Source organism: Amphiura filiformis, chromosome 2 (assembly GCF_039555335.1).
Source record: "Amphiura filiformis chromosome 2, Afil_fr2py, whole genome shotgun sequence".
Lineage (NCBI taxonomy): Eukaryota > Metazoa > Echinodermata > Ophiuroidea > Amphilepidida > Amphiuridae > Amphiura > Amphiura filiformis.
This window is the reverse complement of record NC_092629.1, coordinates 44,420,768-44,443,003: the sequence shown is the minus strand read 5'-3', so window position 1 is coordinate 44,443,003 and position 22,236 is coordinate 44,420,768. Positions and strand designations below refer to the sequence as shown.

The following is a 22,236-nucleotide window of genomic DNA, read 5'->3' as shown; positions in this document are numbered from 1 at the left end:
TACATTTATCGTTATCTAGATTTTAAAATTACGAATCTCGTCAATTTCTTAATCTGGTAAAGAAATTTCCAAATCATTTATGAAATGTACTAAGAGAATTGTAATTTTGAGAGTTGTCGGCATTAAAATGAGAATTATAAGTTCGTGTTTCAGGAATGAATTTTCATGGGCTTGTATTAAAGAATGACAGAAAGTGCATCACATCCGTGATCACATTAGACCATAACTATAAAGCCAACACAAATTCTACTGTTATCGACCGTATATGACATACACCGGGAATTAAAATACAGCCTTGATAATAAAAGGAGGGATTTAGGGGAAGGAAAGGGTGCGGAATTAGATTATGAAACAGCAGGTAGGAAGAAGAATTATTTCTTTGATCAGGTCTCCTGGCAATTTTTTTGAAAATTTTAATATCAAATGAAATAAAACTGACGTCACTGTGAAGGTCGAGATGGTGAATAACATGATGCAATGGTTTTATTTGTCTTACCCCGGGGATACCAAGGCCCTGACTGTAAATTTCGCTGGTCTACGTACCAACTTTTCCCATTCGATTTTAGCAAGTGATTCCTACCGTTGTTGTGGCTCCACTCCAGCTCTCCGGTACCATTTGGAGGTCATAATAACCTCTGAAAAAGCGTATATGTTGAAGAGGTGTCTGCGTGCAAGTCTCATGTATCAAAATTGTCCTTGACACATGGGTCATTTTCAAGAAAATATATATTAAAAATATAAAATCGACTTCATTTGGAAAGTAACTTATCCCGACTGAAACGGTATATATATTTAAAGTACTACTTTCCATGTACTTTTCATGTAGGAGGTTGTCCTGCGAATGTCACTCACCACGCAAAATAACTCGTCCACTCCTTGCAAGATGTATTACAATGAATGCTTCCAATACACATGTAATATATAGTAATATGGTAATATTGATTAAAAACACAAATTTGATTTCACACATTTCCCGGTCAAATCACATCATTGTTATAACTAGGGGATTCGTCATCACCAAGCTAGTTTTGTGATGACATCGCAAAAAGAAGACCTTGTTAAAAAAGCGCACAATTTGCTCTTTTCGTGGGTTAAAATTCTTATTAAACCTAGTATTCTTAGTAATTTGAAAACAAACTTGCCAACGAACATTCGCAGCAATTGAAAACATTCCGAGAATAATCATTTTGATACAATGGGAAGAAATCAGTTTAATGAGATTAACACGTAGTACAGTGTATTCGTCAACGCACCCTAAAGGTTACTTTTTAGTATTTCAATAGACTTATTTTTAACAACTTGTTAAATTTATTTAGTTATGATGTTGGACATCTAATTAACTTCATATTACTTTATTGATGGCAAAATATAAATTGATCCATCATTTACATTCAACAGTAAATGATTTATTATCGTGCTTCGTCCAGGCGCGTAAATAAACTACCCACAACCCTGGCAAAAAAAATGTTGCCACACCAAAGCATTAATTGGCCAACATCCTTCCCTCTCCCCTATTGCAATGTTGATTTGCACAACATCGTCATCATATCTACATCTACTGTCACATATTTAGCTCTGGCGATTGCGTGGCACGTGCTGGTGCGGTAACGATTTTCCACCAGGGTTGCAGGTCGCTTAATGCAGAAAGCTTGGTCTTAAAAAAGTTGTCCCGGTTAAAGGAGCCATCAAGGACAGATGTCAACTGAAAATGGACAGCCTTCCCCTCACCCTTCTCCCGTTACGCCCAATGCTGCATTAATCATCATTAAATAATAATCAATTAATGTTATTCTATCAAACGATAGATGGATTGTTTTCATTTCAATATTTGTGGTGTGATCAAACAAAATCAGTCTGAAGTCGGACATTTTCAATTTTCAGCTTCTTATAGGACTGTAAACAACATCTGCAAACCACCATTTTACAGAAAACTCCATTGAATTTGGACAACTAATTAAAAAGATGTGTGCAGTTAAAGAGTTTCCAAAACAATCGGAAATAAAGGGAAATATTTCCTTTGTTTGGCTATATTTCAAAATCAATATTTCCGACTTCCGACTGATTTGGCTTTAATAATAGAAAATGACAAGCAAAATTAAAGAGAGCTACATTAATTTTTCCACTCATTTGGAATGTGATCGAGCACAAGGGACAAATGATATTGCTAATTTGGTTTCTTATTAACAATTTACATTGAAATGTATTTTGATTTGAGTAACCAGATTGGAGAGGAATAATAAACTTTATCTCGGTCATGTGAAATGCAGTTTTATAACAATAACCCAAAACTGCCTCTTGACATAAACATTAGAATGCATTGATTTATCCCTGTAGGCAGTACTCGCTCTTTTAAGTGAATCTTGATTGGTTAATTCCTCTCATCACAAAACCTAATCTAAAATAGCTTAACTTGAAGTTAATAGTAGACATAATTGTGTTAAGTAATCTTAACTATGATTATCCAACCATTGCTACCAACAGAAATGTTTTTCCGTGCTGCCTAATTGAAGAGGTAAAAAGACAATGAGACGCAGAATCTTGTACTACTTTCTACAATTCTTTTAGTGCAAATTGTGAAACGGAAAAGAATGCTGTCTATTAAGTGTGAAGTATCTAACTCATTATGGAAAAAAGCTTCCTTGTCTTGATGCGCAACTGTAAATGCCTCTCCATTAACTGACTTTACGAAAAGGTCCTTTTAAAACGTCGGGTTTTTTTTACTTGTCAGCTTCTCAGCACTTCAAAACTGACACTCTGAGTCTGTAAGTTGAAGGTCATATGAAGACACGTATTGCAGAGAAATACAATAGAGAAAATTGTCGACTAGATCACGGCAGCACCCAAAATAAGTTGGTGTTTTTGAAATACAACACAAGTATTTATCTAAAATATTTTATGGTCGGACGATGTCACGGCCTATAGCAAGGACTGTCTGTACCATACCGCTAATTCTAGTACATATGACAAATGTGCCACAAATTACCTGAAATTCATGAACAAACATTTCCCAACAGCCGTAATCATTACCAACCACATAGCGTACCTTCCAAACCGCTCAAAAACAACGCATTCCAATTTCACTGCACGTTTTCCATATCAATTACTGTGCTAATAAACTTGCGTAGTTAGAAAATTATCATAATAACACTTCAAATGCTGAGTGGAGACGACGGGGCGTGTGGTTTTCATACCTTTCATCTATACTACATCCTAGAATTGTTCGAAGTATTCACTGTCTAAAAGAATCGGTACAAACATGCACATTATATCCATATATTTCTTGATGGCTTGATTGAGCAAATGCAACACAATTGCTATTGTCTGCATGAACGCTACTCATGATCGCACTATAAAACTCCCTGTTTCAGCTCTGAGATTGGAATGGGACAATGCACATTTGAAATTCAACCAACGCTTTAAGTTCAGATTTCATTTATGAAATTTTCGCGCAGAACTACATTTCTTTAAAATGCCTCCTGAGGGCTTTGTCAATTTTGATTTTTTAAGAAAATCGAAATCGTATAACTTGATATAAAAATAAAATTAGACGGAAAACACTTTATATGATCACCCAAGGGGCTTAAACGACAAACAGTTATTGCCACCATGGAACACGAACAAAACGTGTTTTGTGATAAAAGACAGCGCTTGTTATTGCACTGGATGGTACAATTCAAAAAAGAATAAAAAGAATATTTTAGATAATTACACCATTTTGCAATCTAAGAAGCTAAGTGAAAGTTATGCATTATTTCATTACACCAGTCTATATATATTAATCAATCATCATTTTACTGAGTGATGAAGATTGATCATGTTTTAACTGCCGCAAATCTGGTGCATTTTCATATAGTTCAACATGCATACAAATTCAGTACATTCTTTACGCTATCGTGGGTTAACTTTATTTTGAATGAATCTTACGCTTCTTAAGGGCACCATCGTAGAAATTGAAATGTCGAAACATTCAAATATGTGCGCTATCGTCGCGTCTTTTTCTTGGTTTTGAATGTTTGAAATGTTTGAAATGTTTTGTAAATCTTGCATGCGCATACCGTTGCGTCCGTTACCATCGGATTTCATGAGGCTTGCTGCACTGACGTGCCTATAATGTAAGAGCTTCCTTAGCTTATCGAGGACGATATTAAACCCTTCTCTAGATAACCAAGGTGAATATGCAATGATTTTATACAGATGAGTCTTGGGCTTCGCTAAAGCTTGGACATGGACGTTGGTTCAGTCTTAGGACTCGGCGATTATAGAGGAAGGACTTTTGATTCCATAAATAAACCGTTTGGATTGTTTGTTCTTTGTTGGTTTGTCCTTGACATCAACTAATTCCCCGCAAAGTATGTTGCTCGGTTTCAGACATACTGAGAAGTTCTTGAAGAAAAGACTTCCTGACAAACCAGCAGTTTGTTTGGTATTAGCTTTGGTGTAATACCACCAGATGTCCGCAGCACTTTCCTTGTGCTCATTTTCTTTAGGTGAAGAAGTCTTAACATTCATGTCACGATTGAAAGGGAATGTCCTATATCATGTTGGTTACTACACTCTATCAAAATATGCCTTTACCAACTTCTCTCAAACTACTAACTCGTGCAAGAGCTTCTTTGTCTTTGAGGACAATGACCCTCTTCTAGGTTAATTCTTATAATAACTTGATACAGATGCGTTCTGGGCTTCATTGGAGCTTGAACAGCGAAGTTGATTCAGTCTTACTCATCGCCGCAGTTAGAGGCAGGACAGGTGATTCCATAAAAAAGATGGACCCTGTTTGTCCTGTGCCGTTGGTCAGCAAAGGTTTGTGTCTCTTTACCGTTTGGCTTAGTGTTTTGCTTAGTATTAGCTTTAGTGACATCCCAGCTGGAAGTCCTCAATTCCCCAGTGAACTATTCATGTGCTCTTCCTCTTTAGGTATGTCCTTTGGGTTCCTGCACTGCATTACCTATCAGACGACGGGGGGAGAGGCGTTTTAACATTTGTGTGACAATTTACAGCCAATGTCCTCTTTCGTTGTTAATGGTGGGTTGCTCCACTCTCTCCGACAATCCTCTCAAACAACCACTACTGCAAAAGCTTCCAAAGCTTATCGAGAGTGTCATGGCTTAAAGAAGTGAAGATAGATCTTACAATGATTGTATACAGTATGAATTTTATGCTTTGCTTGAGCTTGGACAGCAAAGTTGGTTCAGTCTTACTCTGTGAGATTATTTAGTGTAACCTACATAGAATTTGCTGCAATTAGGAGCAGGACATGTGACTCCATAGACAAGACTGTTTGGATTGTTTGTCCTTTGGTGGTTTGTCTTTGACATCAACTAATGGGAGGATGTTGGTCGGTTTCTAACATAAAGTTGATAAAGTTTTTGGAGAAATGCTTCAGACTTCCTGGCAAACTGGTTTGCCGTAAAAATTTTGCGTGATATTAGCTTTGGTGACATCCCAGCCGGGTGCTCGCAATTATCCAGTGAGCTCTGTACTTGTCCTCTCTCTCCGTGATCTGGGTATTGCTGCTCTGTCAAGTCCCGTGGTTTTCCCCCGCATTTAAGTTAAATTTCATAATAAACGAATGTTTGAACTTCTGGATAAAGGCAAAAGATGCTGAGTTACCTAATTAACTTAAGAATTGTGACATGATCAAGAGGAATAAGTTACATGTCGGAAATTAGAAGTTTTTACATTCTTTTCATCAAAATCGAACATCTGGTTACCGAGTTATGAACAATTTATCAGTGGCTGAAAACAATATGAAACAAAAGAATTTGAACACTGAAAAACAATATTAGCGACATCCGACGCATTCCCCATGATCATGTCACAGATAATCTCTCGTGTCTTCTTCAGGCTAATGCTAAATTCAATGTTTCTTTAATCTTTCATTTGTTTTCTTCTTAATGTTAACTTGCTGTTCGTTTTATAAGTTAAAATGTCTGTTTTTAGCACAGTGCAATATATGAAACATTCACTAGGTTCTTATGCTGTAGTTCATCTGGCTTCTTGAGACAATATCGTCTGCGTGTGATACACGCGCGATCAAAAGTGGTGCTTCTGTAGCGCGCAATGAGACGTGAACTGATTGTACCCTACAGATACACCGCGTTTGATCGCGCGTGTATAACACGCAGAAGCCATATGGATTATCAATTGAAGGGCGTAATCGAAACAAGCTTTTTAGGTATGCCCTTAGATTCGTTATTGAACTGTGCGTGCTAAGAATTCTGGTATGTTCACTTTACATTTTGTATTTGTATATAAATATCAAAAGGCACTGATGCACTGCACATTTTCCTTGCTAAAGCTTTGTCTTTCATTTTGTTAACATAATACAAACTTGATACAAGCATTGCAAAAAGGTTTTGCTCAGTTATGTTCATTTTGTCTTTATCAAAACTAACAAAGCATTTTACCCTGTGTCAGATTTGGCAAGGTTTAGATGAAAAAACAAGACAAGAACCAAACTAAGTTAGAAAAACACATAAACTGAAATACTTAGAGATTTAACCAAATATGAAGTTGAAAACAGTGAATCCATTTCCGTATAGGAACATTATGTTTAGGATGTATTACCATGGAAACCTAATAGGTGACAAAGTGAGCATTTGTAAGAAAACACTTGGGGCTAATAGTGCTCGTGGCTCTAATGTAAAAGCTATTTCATAAATAAATGACGGTATCAGTTTCGTTGGTAGAGCCAGATTTTGACTTTGAAATACACCGACATTCGATCTACAATTGCACTATTCCGCTTCTTATTAACGTAAATAGCTGTCTTACTAAAATCTGTTGAAGAGCATGCATAGGAGCATTTCTGATATCGTTAAATAACCATTAAAATATTTTGATCTACCTACGACAGCAACTTAAACCTGCTTTAAAATGCCAAAACAATGGATTTCTCAAAAACATGAAAGTATCAATCTGCACAATCCCCTTGTTAAAATTGTAAAATGATACGTTAAACAACAACGTTGCTCTTTTTTAAATCATTTATAATGACGTATTTTGAGCGAATATAATTTCGTTTAAGCAAGCAATGAAATATAGCGGTGACGTGTTTTGTAACCCAAACCATCCTATATACATGTTCTTGGGGCAGGTGCGTAGCAAGAGCCTCGGAGTCCATGGACAAGGATCAGTGCGGGCCCCTTTAAACATCTCCTTTATCAGTATGCTTCGACTATATTTATAAATACGTTTTTATAAATACGCACGTGACGCACACCTCCGCGCTGCCATAACAGTTTGTAGACGGTAAGTCTTGAAGTGACCTTCTACATAGCGGGTCTATTAGCGGGTCTATTTTGTTCAACTTTGTGAGTATACTGTAAACGTTTTCGTTGTTGAATATTTTTTTCTCCGTCGTCAAATACTTTTCAAATCTTGTTTTTGATAACATAGTGCAAATTTGGAATCCCCGCATGTGTAATAATTTTGCTATTCAATTAATACTTAAAGGCTTAATGTACGATTTCCTTCAAATTTTAAATTTGTCATTATATACTCAAAATGCTAAAATAATACTAGTAATAATGATCGGGAATGGTTTCTGTCCATTTTGAGCTGAAATAACGAGGCAACGTGAAAGAAACACTGCTTGTTATTTTGGCCGTTTAACACGCAGTTCTATGGGCGGACATAAAGTCATAATTTCTTGAATTATGACTTTATGTCGAACTTTGCTCTGTTTACCTACAAACACAACAAATTTGGCTGATTCCATTTAGGTGCAAGTTGTGACATGTGTAAACATTACAAATATGCCAAAAATCAGGTTTGAAAAAATTAACCAAATTCATATTATAAGATCGTACATTATGACTTTAAATCTGATTATATCTATCTACAGAGTTCCCATCCTTTTCTGTACAGAGGTCAATGCATGAGGATATGGTCACGCTTGCTGGTCTTGGTATGTCGTGCCCAAGGGTCACGTGCGTATTTGTCAATACGTATAGTCGAAACTTACTGTTCATCAAGCCCATCGTGCTCGGGGCCCTTGAACCCCCGGGCCCCTGTCCACCTTGACTTAGGGACAACATTGAATAAATATATTATGTTTTTACAACGTGGACAACTTTCCAAGTTTGTGACAGCTTTAATTTAATGGTTACGTCACAAAAGACGGCATATCATTTTCAGCGGGGAAAAGCAAAACATTGCTTGACTCTTCGAAAATAAAACTTCCTGTTAAACTCATATTAATCACAAATATCTAGGGAGGGGTAAATATTTCTAGTTTTTGCCGCAATTTTACAAAAAACGTGTTGATTTTCCCCATGAAATTAAATTGTTCCTCTATGCCCTCCCTCCGAAAAACAATTTTTGATGCCTCCACTATGTATATATATATATTGTCAGTCTATGTTCTACTTCTCTGACGGCTATATATTTTAGCATACTAGTTTATGCCTCAGCATTCACCGTCATATTAAAATCAATTTACTGCAGAATAGTTCATGACTGTCTTACGTTTATTAAATTATTGCTACATTGTTAACTAATTTGCTTTTCGTATACTCCGGTATTTCAACAAGAGAATAAGGCAGTAGCAATAGCTAGCAATGTGCCTGCTACTATATCCCATAATACTCTCCATTATGTGGGTCATATCCATGAAATACAAGAAAGAGGGCGGTGTTAAACTGGTTTTTATCACTGCAAGTCTTTTTAGTTGAGGGTATCAACAACCGGACCATTACATCTTAGGCCAACAAAAAAGTTTGCTTGCCCTCCACCGACTGACACATAATTGGCCCAAATCAAGGTCGGCCATTTAAAAACAATATTTCCAATAAACTTAGTGTCTTATGCCTGTAAGTATGCAGTCGTCCTAATTGAATCCATTTCTATGGTGTATCTTGCGTATTGAAGGTCTGAAGTGAAGTATTGATGTATCTTTCCACATGACCAATGTTCATTGCCTACAGGCCTATTATCAGTAGTGAGTCATTAAAAAAATATACTTTACCGACCGACCCACACACCCCAAAAATCCCACTGGAGGGCAAACAAACAGGTTTTTTGGCCTCATATGAATCAATAGGTTGGACTCGCTTGTTACTGTTGACTTAGTTGTCACCATTTCAACGGTTTATCCGGGATATTTTGAAATAAAATACGGTACTGAAGGCCCCGGGCTGAAGGCACTCCAATGCAAGAGTTTCTTTGTTTCTCAACACCAAGTTTGTCATAAAATATTTTACTGTCAAAGAAATTATAGTTTAAATAACGGATGACATAATCTGTCGAAGCTTGTTGCATGGGAGATATTTAAAATAATTTCGCAATATAGAAACACTTTTTGTCTTGCTTATATCAGGATAGATATGTGTTGGATGAATTGGATATTTTTCAATTAAAGTCATTGGTCAATCTCATTAAGTGATCTGGAATGAGCGTTTTGAGTGTTTCGACAGTATTTTTTGCGGGACATGAGAGCACATCAGACATATCGAATTGCATTCTGAATACGGAGAATGTCTTTCTGATATCAAATAATTTTCATTTTTTGAAATTCACGATATAATACAAATTTTATGACAAATTATTAAAATTTGATATTTTTCACATTTTGATATATAACAGTCCTGGAAGTAAATTTTATAAATCTAATGATATATTCTTTGACCTTTAATATTGAAGATGTGGATTTTTTTTCCCAAAAAGACATAATTATTTTTGGTACATACACTTTAAGTACATTATTATCAGATTTATAAAGTTTACTTGGAGTACTGTTAAATATCAAAAATATCAATTTTTAATCATTTGCCATAAAATGTGTATTACTTTGCGATTTTCAAAAAAATCAAAATTATTTGATATCAGAAGGACATTCTTCGTATTCAGAATGCAATTCGATATGTCTGATGTTCTCTAATGTCCCACAATAAATACTTTCCATCCCTTAATACACTAATTATAAGTCACAAACAGTGGAAATGTAAAACCGATAGCCACAGAAATTGCGTTAATGTCGATGTCCTGCTTTATACTTTGACTTGTTTAAAAAAATTATTTTCTTGTTGATTTGTTTAGAATATTGAATTTGAGCTGTATATTCTTTGACCTTTAATATTGAAGATATGGATTTTTTTCCCAAAAAGACATAATTATTTTTGGTACATACACTTTAAGTACATTATTATCAGATTTATAAAGTTTACTTGGAGTACTGTTAAATATCAAAAATATCCATTTTTAATCATTTGCCATAAAATGTGTATTACATTGCGAATTTCAAAAAATCAAAATTATTTGATATCAGAAGGACATGCTTCGTATTCAGAATGCAATAATTCGATATGTCTGATGTTCTCTAATGTCCCACAATAAATACTTTCCATCCCTTAATACACTAATTATAAGTCACAAACAGTGGAAATGTAAAACCGATAGCCACAGAAATTGCGTTAATGTCGATATCCTGCTTTATACTTTGACTTGTTTAAAAAAATAATTTTCTTGTTGATTTGTTTAGAATATTGAATTTGAGCTGTAGAACAAAGTAATACCCCCCTTTTTGTTATATTTTTTACTAATTAAAACAGAGTGGTAAGTTTTCCGCTTTCTAGAATTTGAAATTTCGTGTTCTAGAAACACTATGTAAACATCCAACATGGCGACTGTCATTACTATCGTAAGATCGCTGTACTGAACAGAGAATAAGACGGCAGAATTATAACCACTAATTGGCCCTGAAGGCAAGTAAATAAAGAATTGGAAGAAAATTTCGGTAAAAGATAGGGTTTGTTTGGACCTTGCTGATGTGCATTATTGTAGATGCAAATAAGCTTAATTTTTTCGAAATTGCATTATCTGTGTTTTCCGTTTACTACTCCAATTCCGTGATTTTTTTTTAAACTTGCCACTTTAAATTAAAGTTTTAAAACATGATACAAAGGACTAAAATAACAACCTCTTCCTTCAATTACGCGAACGCGTAGGCAGATTACAAACTTTATGTGACTGATGAATTCAACTTTTCAGGGAAAATTTATCAAGCCCAAAACATCCCCATTTTTTTTATTGAAAGCAGTTTAAAGAAAAATTAAATACATGATCCTTAAGTGAGTTGACTAAAACAATGTTTATTCTTCAATTTCGAAGTAAGCGATACCTGACTGAGGTTTTTATGATACTATTTTAGGTTAGGCTATTAGATCTCGTTTCCTTACCGTAATACATACGACACTAAACACGTGGCTATGAAAACCAAACTGTCATCTTGCAGAATAACTACACCATCTCTTCTTTCAAATTGGCCTCGTTCAATTACCATATACATTTTGAATTATATACACTAAAAAAATACCAAACTGCCTGTGCATCTGATACCTTAAATAAAAAAATTTTGTTATGCTTTAAGAAAGACACGGATATTGTTACTAATACATTGGTTGATAACGAAAGATAATCGACACCGTTAGATAAGAGTCACAATTACTTATAATATATATAGATATATATATATATAATTTATCAGCCATTTGATTGGCGCTATGTATATCAGTTATTGTATTTCATTTCTATGTTATGTCAAGTGAGTATCTGCTTTGTGTTACTTTAGTGCAAATGCAAATGATTTATATTGGATTCATATTTCGTTTTGATTGGCGTAGTCTATATAGACCAATGATAAGTTGATATATACAATTTTTTAGCTTTTTACTTGTGTTTGTGTTTTTTTATTATGGAAATTTTACACACGCTTTGGTATTGGGAATTGCTGGATAATTCGAAGCATACATTGTAGAGTCAATATAGTATGAACGGGTAATGTTTGTCAGTCTATCCCAAATAGGCCAACCATACCCAATCCAATTTGTATTTTACATATATGAAAAGGATAATTTTTTGATCGATCTAGCTAAATGAGTCTCATGTCGATCAAAATCAAAATGCAGTTTTCAATTTTAATACATGAACCATTGCAAGAGCTTTATTTTGCTGGAAACCCCATCATAATTAGACCCACGGTTCTGGAGATATGATAATTTTAGTGTTTTTCAGAACAGTAAATTACAAAGGAAGTTGAATACTATTATTGGCCATATCTCAAAATCAACATCTTACTCGTATTGCTTGATCACATCACATTTGACGTCTAAGTAAATTATATTGTTAAAAAAGATAAAATCCATTTACACAAGACATCCCCATAAAGATGGTTGATATCCCACGATAAAAATAATTGACAAATATCAAAAAACAATTATATGATTACATCGAGCAATATCTCAAACCCACATGTTATCTCAGGTTCAATTAAAAAAAATTATGATTATGCTCCTATATGGGTTATCTTTGATGAATAATGTTTGATTTTAAGAACACTTTTACACGTATTGAGCACAGCCAGTAATGTTCCATTACATTGCATTACATTACATTGGCACTCCAGTTTTATAAACAGAGATATAGAAACAGTTTAACTCATATCGACTGTTCAGTGCAAGAAGTGGGTAAGTGCAATAGCTGCCCTGTGAACGTTTGGCAATTTCCACAAAGTATGTTGTACTCATCTAAAAAAGGCGCAGTGATTTATAGTGCGCTACGCACAGGCACAACAGGCCTAGACGTGATAAGCCTCAGCACACTCTACACATGGTAGCTATTGTACTTAACCACTTCTGGCACTGAGCAGTTGATATGTGTCATACAATACAGCACCATAATCTGACTGATCTCTCTTGAAATTTTACATGGATATAAAATTCTTAATATGTAAACTGAAAATGGTTTTGAAGTACGGTATTCTATCTTTCGCTCTCAGTTGTTTGTCGACATTTTTTACCCTATGAGAACTACCTGCCGATTGGCCAAAATGAATATTGTGTCCAATTTTGTACCAATCAAGGAGGGTATTAATAAGATCATCTGCAAATGCAATTCTGACCATAAAGAGTTTAAAGCCTAATCGTAATTGGCAATTGAAATGAGCATTTCAAGCTATCAACCAATCAGAAATGCTGTTAGATGACCAGTAGTGTCCAGGGGGTTAATATTTCATTTTTATATATAGACAATGTGGTTAAAGGAGGATTGAAAATAGAAAGAATCAAATAAATACAAAATGTATAAAATAAACATTACATGGACTTCAAAAACCGAAGCGGAAAGACCTGTGAAAAAACAAAATCACAGGTCATACATTATATCCTAATCTTCCGCCTGTTTAACCAGTCAATAGGACAATGTGCTTGGTGCTGCATGTAGTACATTGTGATGTTGTTATTTCACATGTCATTTTGCTTCGATTTTTGAAGTCACTGTCCACGTAATAAAGTTAATGTTCTTTCTTATGCATCCTGATTGATAGTCAGGTCAGTACTTGTTCTTGCTACTGATACGACGTCCCGGTACGACTTAACCCAGTACTACCTTCCGCACAATGGGAGTGATGGTATAATTACGTGCTGGTCACCCTACCATGGTTAGATGCACATACCTCAGGGGTCATTGCAGAAGCGTCCACGTAGCGATCAGTACAATTCTGCAACCCATTACAACTGTAATTTGGTGTATCTTATACATAGGCAAGCAGAAGAATGACTGATCAAATGAAATATAGACATTATGATTAAAGGCCCATACAGTGATTTGCTCATCCGGATGATCGTAAAAATCATCAAAATTAAGATTTTGGTACCTTTGTTATTGTCATAGATGTGCTAACATAGCCTGCGAGTGATTCAGCCGAAAGCCGTCTATTTAAGACAAAATAAGACATTTTGCACGAATCTGTAATTAGCTACAACTGCTACATGTATTTGAATTGGGCTTCAACTTCGTCAGTACTGCTATTTTCTTCGTTTTTTGCCAAATGTGTCATTTTTTTACACTTGCGCTGAAATCACTGAATGGGTTTTTTTGAAAAAGAAAAAAAAACTTTTATATTTTATGGTCGTATGCGGAAAATGTTTAGAAATTTTACGTAGACATGGAATTATCACCAAGAACACAAAAATTGAGAATACCACGTATAATAAGTACCGAAGACACTCCAAAACAATTGGCACTCGTGCAGTCGCAATTGAATGCTTTGTAAACTGTGTTGATCTCAAAAATCAAAAATAGATGAGCTTGGCCTGTCGGCTGCGGAGCAGGCGATTACAAGGGTCTTCCAGCATTAGCGATCCAGGGCCAGAAATATTATTTGGTCTGATTGGAACATGCATTCACTATCTCCAAGATGGCGCTGTATATATGTTTGAAATGGTGTACGGTGTCGACCTGGTCTCGTTGTGCCATGTTGTGGTGTATAAAGAGCGTACAATTTAACAGGTTCGTCATCTGGCATGCGGAGTATGTGCCGAAAAAAACACGTTCCACAAGAGACTTGGTGTTGGTCATGGTAAAAACGCCAATGGGGATATAACTGTAGGTGTGAATTTCCGAATAAACAAAGTTCTCGTTACTATTTTATCTATAGTGAGAGCTTCTCCGACTGATGCATCCCTTTTTAAAACCTTTTCAGATATATTTAAATCGATCATGTAAGGCAATCCGCATTGACACTTAACGCAAAGTTAACGACTTCCTTGAATGGTATGTTGAGAATATTTTAAGCTGATTACCATTACGAGAAACGTGACAATGCAATGTTGAAAACTTTAAGGCGCGATTTGAAAGCAATAAATTTTACAAGTGCTAACGGTGTCCATGCTGTGCGTTTGACGAAACAAAACAAACACAATGACACAACAGAAACAGGAGAATTCCAAAGCATGACCCCAACTGTTGACAAACTTCTTTGACCATAAATGTTTCATTTGTGCATGTGGATAATTAGCTCTCTCCATGCGAGTGTCGACTGCAGACGACAAGTTTCATTTTTTTGATTCAAAAATTTCAGAAATGTATATTTTCAAACATATTTACAAACAAAAATGATCATATTAACAGTTTACAGACTTATTCATATGTTCATTATCCTTGACTCTCTTTAATATATTTTTAAATGGACAAATTTTGTGAATTTTCAACGTAATCTCCACGTTCATTTTGTACGTGCAAAATCTTCAAAACTGGCTAAAAAATACAAGAGAGTGATTTTGAATAGGTCGACGGGCGTACAATCACGGCGTTTGGAAATTGCAAGCTCTTATCTCTAATAAAATCCACCCCACACGACAAATTCACCCCTACACAGCCGCAGATGCAAAATATTGATATCGTGGGAGATCTAACTTGTAAATCATTTACTTTTGTCATTACAGGATTACAGTATGACCATTCTACTTCACCAGTTTTGGAATGATCCTCGCCTAGCATATGACAACCTGACTAATATTGACATACCTTTCATTACGTCTGGCTATAACTTCATATCCAAAATCTGGGTTCCGGATTTGTTTTTTGCTAACGAAAAGAGAGCAAGCTTTCATGATATCACGGTACAAAATCGACTTATCCGTCTGTTACCTAACGGGGACATGTTCTACAGTATGAAGTAAGTACCCTGTCATTCTTCCTGTTTTGTATGATATATATTATTTTTATATGCATATAACTGGGCAGTTTCCTGGTCATTTTGTGTCGAGATCAAAGGTTTAAAGGTGCTATTATTATTATTATTATTATTATTATTATTATTATTATTATTATTATCATTATTATTATTATTATTATTATTATTATTATTATTATTATTATTATTATTATTATTATTATTATTATCAGCCCATTCTCTACAAATTATGTGTATATAACACAAGCGCACAAGGTGAAACATTTTTTACTTCTTACCCCATAATTTCCCTCATTCTTCAAACCCTGCCCTCTTTCGGGGGCTAATTTATAGTTTAAGCTTGTTGGATATCCGTGGTTTAATATAATTCGTGGTTTAATAGTGCTTCTTTGTAGCCCTGCGGGGCAAACAAGTTGGATATCCACTTTTTTGCGATTTGTGGTTCTTTTTTTAACTTGAACATTTCACAACATCATTTGAAAATTAACACGACAGTCTAAAAATAGATTGATTTGTCAATTTAATGAATGCTACATCGTTTGACACTGATTGGTGTCCCGCGAACGAACCAGGAAGGTAATTTTGAAGCCAGAGAAAGGACAAAAAACTTGAATAAAATAATAACTCCCGTAGTTTTTTATGAATATATATGACGTCGTTAAGGTTACACGAAGAAACGTATAAAAAACGTATAAAAGACGTATAAAGTTGTTCTCTAAAACCGCGTTTTCTCAGCAATCAAACATCGCAGTGAGTCAAATGTTGGTGCATGGATGTATCTTAACATTATTTTTGTGTGTTTATACAAATTTTTAGAATCCGTTTAAAAATCCTCCGTTTAAATCATTTTTACGCACCATGTTCACATGATCAAAAACACGTTCCATGCAGTTTTTTTCAAATATTCGCTCCGTATAAAACCACGCCGAGTGATTGTTTTCTCCTTTTTTGTATTGTACTACAAATTGACCAAAGAAATAATGTTGCCATGGGGAAGAACCAAATACAGTACCGATTAAATTTTATTTGCCCGTTTTTGGGAACAATTTTCGAGAATCTTGTACCACAAAACACTGTTATGTTACATTATCGATATCTGGATTGTGGAACGTTAACTTTGATTTCTAACTGCCTACATTATTTCTCAAAAGTATGTCGATTCCTTTACCGTTTGAATTTCACTCCAAATTTAAGCTACTTTTGCAAAAATCGAGGTTTTTCGCCATCGATACCTCCAACATTTACAGCGGTGATGAGATTGTTTATCATAAGAGCCTGGTATGCACTATTCCATAATAGTCAGTTTGAGATCAATCGATTTCACAGGTCCCTCAGCAGCTCAATCGGTTAGCGCGCCGAACTCACGTTCGACTATATGATACTATAGTTTTGAGCTGGAAAACTTTGGTACGTGTTCGAGTCCCTATGTGGTCCATTCCATTCCATCTATTTTATTTTATTTTTCTCTCACTTTTTTCTTTTTTCTTGTTCGTTTCTTTCTTTCTGACTGCAGCGAATGATTGTTTTTGCCCGTGTTTTTTTCCATTATATAATTCAGGAATTTTTAGGCTATAATTACTAGTCTAATAGGCGCGACCTATGAATATATTTTTACAAATTAGATTAACAAAATATTGGTTGTTGGTTTTGTTACTGTTGTTGTAGTTATTGTTGTAGGCCTAGGCCTATATATTGCATAATCAGGGTATAAAATAAACATACTAGGCCTATTATAGCCTAGAAGCATTGATTTATTTCACGACAGATATCATCCAGGATAATTTTAAAAATTGAAAATTTAGAAAATCCAAAAGAAAATTGCCGAAAACGGCTGCCCACAATCACGCCCCCCCCCCATCAGCCCATATGGTCCTATCATGGTCGCCCCTTTCCTATCCCTGCAACATATAGGATGACTCACGAGCCGCGGTTTGTCCGTGGCCCTAGTTCAGATTGATACACTATTGTACGCGTGAGTTCATTCTTTTCTGCATGGCTGTTTCCATTATTAACTTACGCCCCTCTGGAATCAAGCCTTGAAAATCAATTGTATTTAACCTTAACAGTAAAGGTACCTTACTTTGAAGAAATCCCTCCACAGGGCCTCTTATAATTCCCTCCGCTTACTTTAACAGACACAGACACTAGAGACAATTACATTTCAATATAAAACAAAGCTGACTGACGAACGCTGATTCATGTTTTAACACTTAACGGCGTTAAGTGCCGATAGGGGCTAATCGGGATATACTTCATTTCGCATTTTCTCGTTTAACGCATCGGTGCGCGTCACGCTTGTCAGATGGTAATGTGTTTATTACCCTACACATCTTTGTTTGTGATTTATTATAGAAAATAACCTCATTACTATACTCAGATAAGAACATTTTCTGCAAGTAATCAGTAAAAACCTGTTGCTCATTAAACATGTTAAATGATTAATACTATTCAACGATAAACAGTAATAATGACTAATTTGCAGTGATTACGAATTTTATTAAACCAATTTGAAACATTATTTAGAATCTTGTTCGTTTTAATTATGTCAATACGACCATTGCCAAGACCAAAACCACCCCGCACTCACTCTGTATTTGCAGACACGGAGTTACGTGCGCATATATAGAATGCAAAAACCAATCTGCATCCCTACTGTACACCAACTCCCCTACCCCAACACCCAATAAGCAAGCACATAGTAAGCTTTCTGCGCGTACTGCCAGTCAAGATCAACCGTTCTGTGTTGTTGTAAGTTACGTCATCTCACGCCTCACGTCTAGTACGCATCTCACTATATTTGTATAGATAACCATCTGAATTAGCACTTCGCATAGCTCAATATTCTTGTATCACACTCAAAGCTGTTGAATATTTTAATATTATTGTGTGCATTCGACTTGTATTGACTCATTTTGGTTATAAATCTACAATGATTCATCAAATCAAGTTCATGTTGTGTCTGGTGTTCCTCGGGGATCTGTTCTGGGACCTCTATTCTTTCTATATGAATGAACCATGTTTTTTCTAATTTTTCCCAGAACAGTTCACTGGTGCTTTAAACAGACGACACATCTCTAGTGGCATGGCCAGCAATTAAGATATTGACTCTCCTGATATAGTGAACTGGTTTGTCAGTAATCATCTGACCACCAATACAGTCAAGATCAAACAAATGGCAATTGGCATCAAAAACGATTCTTTGGTACCCACATATCGCCCTCTAAATATGACGCCCATATGTCATTTTGTTTTTGAGTTGCATTTTTCCTGTTTGTATGTCTATTCAAAGTGTCACATTTCACAACTTTACCCTGAAAGGAAAAACCTCATAGAAATTCTAACAATAAACATGCTAGATTAGACTCGACTGATGTATCTTTATACATCGCTTCAAGGTTTAACGCTCGCTACATTCACGATAGAAATCTTGTGTATCTAGAAAAGAAAAATCTGATCTCGTATCCAAATAAGATTTAATTGTAGATATTAAATCTTTAGGTGATCCAATTGAATGAATCCTACTTGATTTAGTAAGTGTATTTAGTCGCCAGAGAATATGTATTTTTCTTCACAAGTCCGTATAATAATTATAATACAGAGTGTAGTTAATGCACATTATGTTGTGTAATTTACTTTTCATTGTTCAAAATGCTTTATTTCTTGGTTCATTTACAATCATGACTTCATTCCATCTCAGGACTTCGAGTTAAACTTGTTCAATGAATGTTTGTCTTTCTCTTCATTGCTGGAAATGTCCTGGATTAGAAACACTCTGTGTGTTTTGCATCTATTCACTTCGACTCTTGTTTGTGTCTTTGGTGTAAACAAAATAGTGGCTGTGCAACCAGAGAGGGTAAAACTAGTAGGAGTGGACACTTTTGACAGGCCAATCACTAGAGGAAGGTTTGAATGAGAAAACGGACATTTTTGGTGAGAAACGGCCAAAATGGAAAGAATTAAAATTTTCTAATTCTTTTGGATGAGAAACTTCATTGCTCAAATCAAACATTATTATTTTCTCATCCAAAAGAATGAGAACATTTAAATTCTTTTCATTTTGGCCGTTTCTCACCAAAATGTCCACTTTCTCATCCTCATCCAAAACTTCGTCTAGCGATGGGAAGAAAATTGTTTTGATACATCCATTTTGAACACGATTTTTAATAATGTGTAGAACAATATTGGCATATGCAATTGGCATGTACATCGAAACGAGGCAAGCAATAGTAAGTACACTGAGAGTTGGCCATGCAATTTTAATCTCCCTTGGCACATCATTGTTTCACAGCCCCTTATACGTCAACACACCTGACGAGTTGGTTAATCCTTTCAAGTACTGCTTGCGCTTCCGTCACAGTTGTTTTCCCTCTTTCATTGTCATTTTTGTCCACAAGATGGCGGTGTTTTGATTTCAGGTATCAACAAGCATCATTAAAAATACAATAGTCTAGACTTGGTGTCGACAAACAGTAGTTTCTTTACCTACCATAACATATTAATCTGCTGGTACTCATTCATTTGAGATATTTGATATATTGAAACTGTATCTATGCCGTGTTTTAAAAAATACGCCAAGTAAACATGGTCAATAAAATCACTATATGCATACAAATATTGTGTAACGTGACATTCAAACTCAAGATCGTTTTTAAAATTACAAGGATGCTCATATATTGTCGTAAATATTTCCGAAATGCTTCACATGGAATGAATTGAGCTTATATACATTTCAATCATATTATTACCTCAAGGAAATAGAGCATAATAAATATGATTAAACGTCTGTACCAATATTATGCAGTCTAACATTCGTCCTTCAGACATTTATTAATAACCATTTCAGATTTGTGATTAAATATTGTGTTCTAATTTGCAAATGCTATGCACGCTCACATATTGTCACAATACCTGAACTAGTTTGTGCGATGACCATCGACATTAGATTTTATATGATACAATAAACTTATGGATGTTGACAGATATGTGCTCCATTAATGACTCTGAAGAAAGACGATGTGATATCCTGCCGTAAGGGTGCGCTTTAGCTAACTGGCATTTTATATATCTCGATAGAAAGCACTTGCCAACGGAATTGTTTGTTTGTTTGTTTGTTTGATTGTTTGTTTTGGGACAGGCTCAAGCAAAATGGTTAAGTGTAAAATTCCAATTCTGTACAGTATTGAGCACATCTATGATTCATCGCAATGCTGCCTCACATCCAAAAATTAGATTTTAGTATCAAATATTTCCAAATGAAATTCTAAGGCAAAGCGTTATCTACATGAAAAATTTCAAGGATCATTTTTTCCAAGAAAGTCATTGTTTTGTCAATGACAGGTTTGAGTTCATCACAGCTAACTCGAGCGCGGAAGCGATAAGAGTTCATAAATCAGGAGGGAAAGAGTTAAACAGCAAAGTCATGTAGCGGATACCAACGGCACTCCGATGAAAGCTTATTATACGTATAATTTGCATAAAAAAGTGCCGGGAACCAATAAACTACCTGCAGTTATTGAGATTGTTGCATGGCAGGAAGGAAATGAGTAAAAAATTCCGACAACACAGCTGCTTATTTGCATTTGAAGAGGTGTTTATCAAGAAATCTAACCGAGTTTCACGGTATTCGTATGGATAATATATTTTTCATTTACTGAATAAGAGCAATTGATATTTATTAGTACTATTAAATATAACAAGAAACGGTCCCCGGTGATTGATTTAATCTTACTGACACATTGCAAGCGACTATAATGTTTATTATTGTCAGACTCGACGTTTCTTATCATTTTAAAATCGCGCGTGAAAAAAATGGTTATTGTTTAGTTATGATTCATCACCGATGTGGGTTAATCAGAATGCATGCTACTAGTATTCCAAATGTGTAATTTCTTCGCTGCAAATCACAAAAAATCTTAACTATTAATGCCTTCTTTACAGTGGGTGATATTGATGGAACGAGGCAGGATTACTTGGATGGCATTAAAGGTGGAATTATTTTTCTTCTTTTTCTTATATATATTTGCAAGGGGTCCGGGGGTCTTCAAACATTTTGTACGGGGATGCGCCACGCCGACTTTCGGATGCTAACTTTCTCTATACCTACTTTTTGCTGTTTTTGCCACCCATCAGTATACCAATTTTTCACCAAAAACACCCAAAATGCACCCAAATTTGCCCTAATTAGGCGATTTTAGGGGCACCTTTGCCCAAATACGCCCAATTGACTCCACTGAAAACCCACCCATCGATATACCAAAATCACTGAAAAGGTACCCGAAAACCGTGGCACATCCTCGTATACCTGGACAGCAATTGCAGGAGATATGAGAGGAACAGTCAAATAATCCAGATAAAAGACGACTTTTTAACACTGTAATAAAAGCAAAACCTGAAATATTGGCGAAGCAATCACGTTGAAATGTAATGACGCCATTTGTTTCCCTAAAATCAAATAGTGTTAATCTGCCTCTGTTATACAGTGACCCTGTATAAGTAGGCACCTCAATAAATGCAAGGAAAGGGAAAATTCGGTTATGAAATATAACACCGTATTATACATCAGTTATGTAAATTGGCATAACATGAGATATCGAATGACTACTTTCGTGACATCCGTAGCCCCAAAGCTGTAACTCACCTGTTTGTACATTTCTATGCAAATTTCAGGAACAAAAATGAAAATATTGAACTTAAAAGCCAAACCTTTGGACATACATTTTGAAGCCTAACATTGCTTGTGTAAAATTGCAAGTAAATTCTTC

At 35.3% G+C, this 22,236-nt stretch overlaps 1 protein-coding gene across 2 annotated transcripts in view; it reads left to right on the top strand.

The window, feature by feature from the left end:
- Positions 1-22,236, top strand: part of LOC140146268 (glycine receptor subunit alpha-4-like) — a 364,389-nt gene that overhangs the window by 272,757 nt on the left and 69,396 nt on the right. For both annotated transcript variants that reach the window (XM_072168051.1, XM_072168050.1), the window contains exon 5: positions 15,225-15,457. In XM_072168051.1, the coding sequence (XP_072024152.1) occupies positions 15,225-15,457 (233 nt within the window). The remainder of the gene's footprint in view (positions 1-15,224; positions 15,458-22,236) is intronic.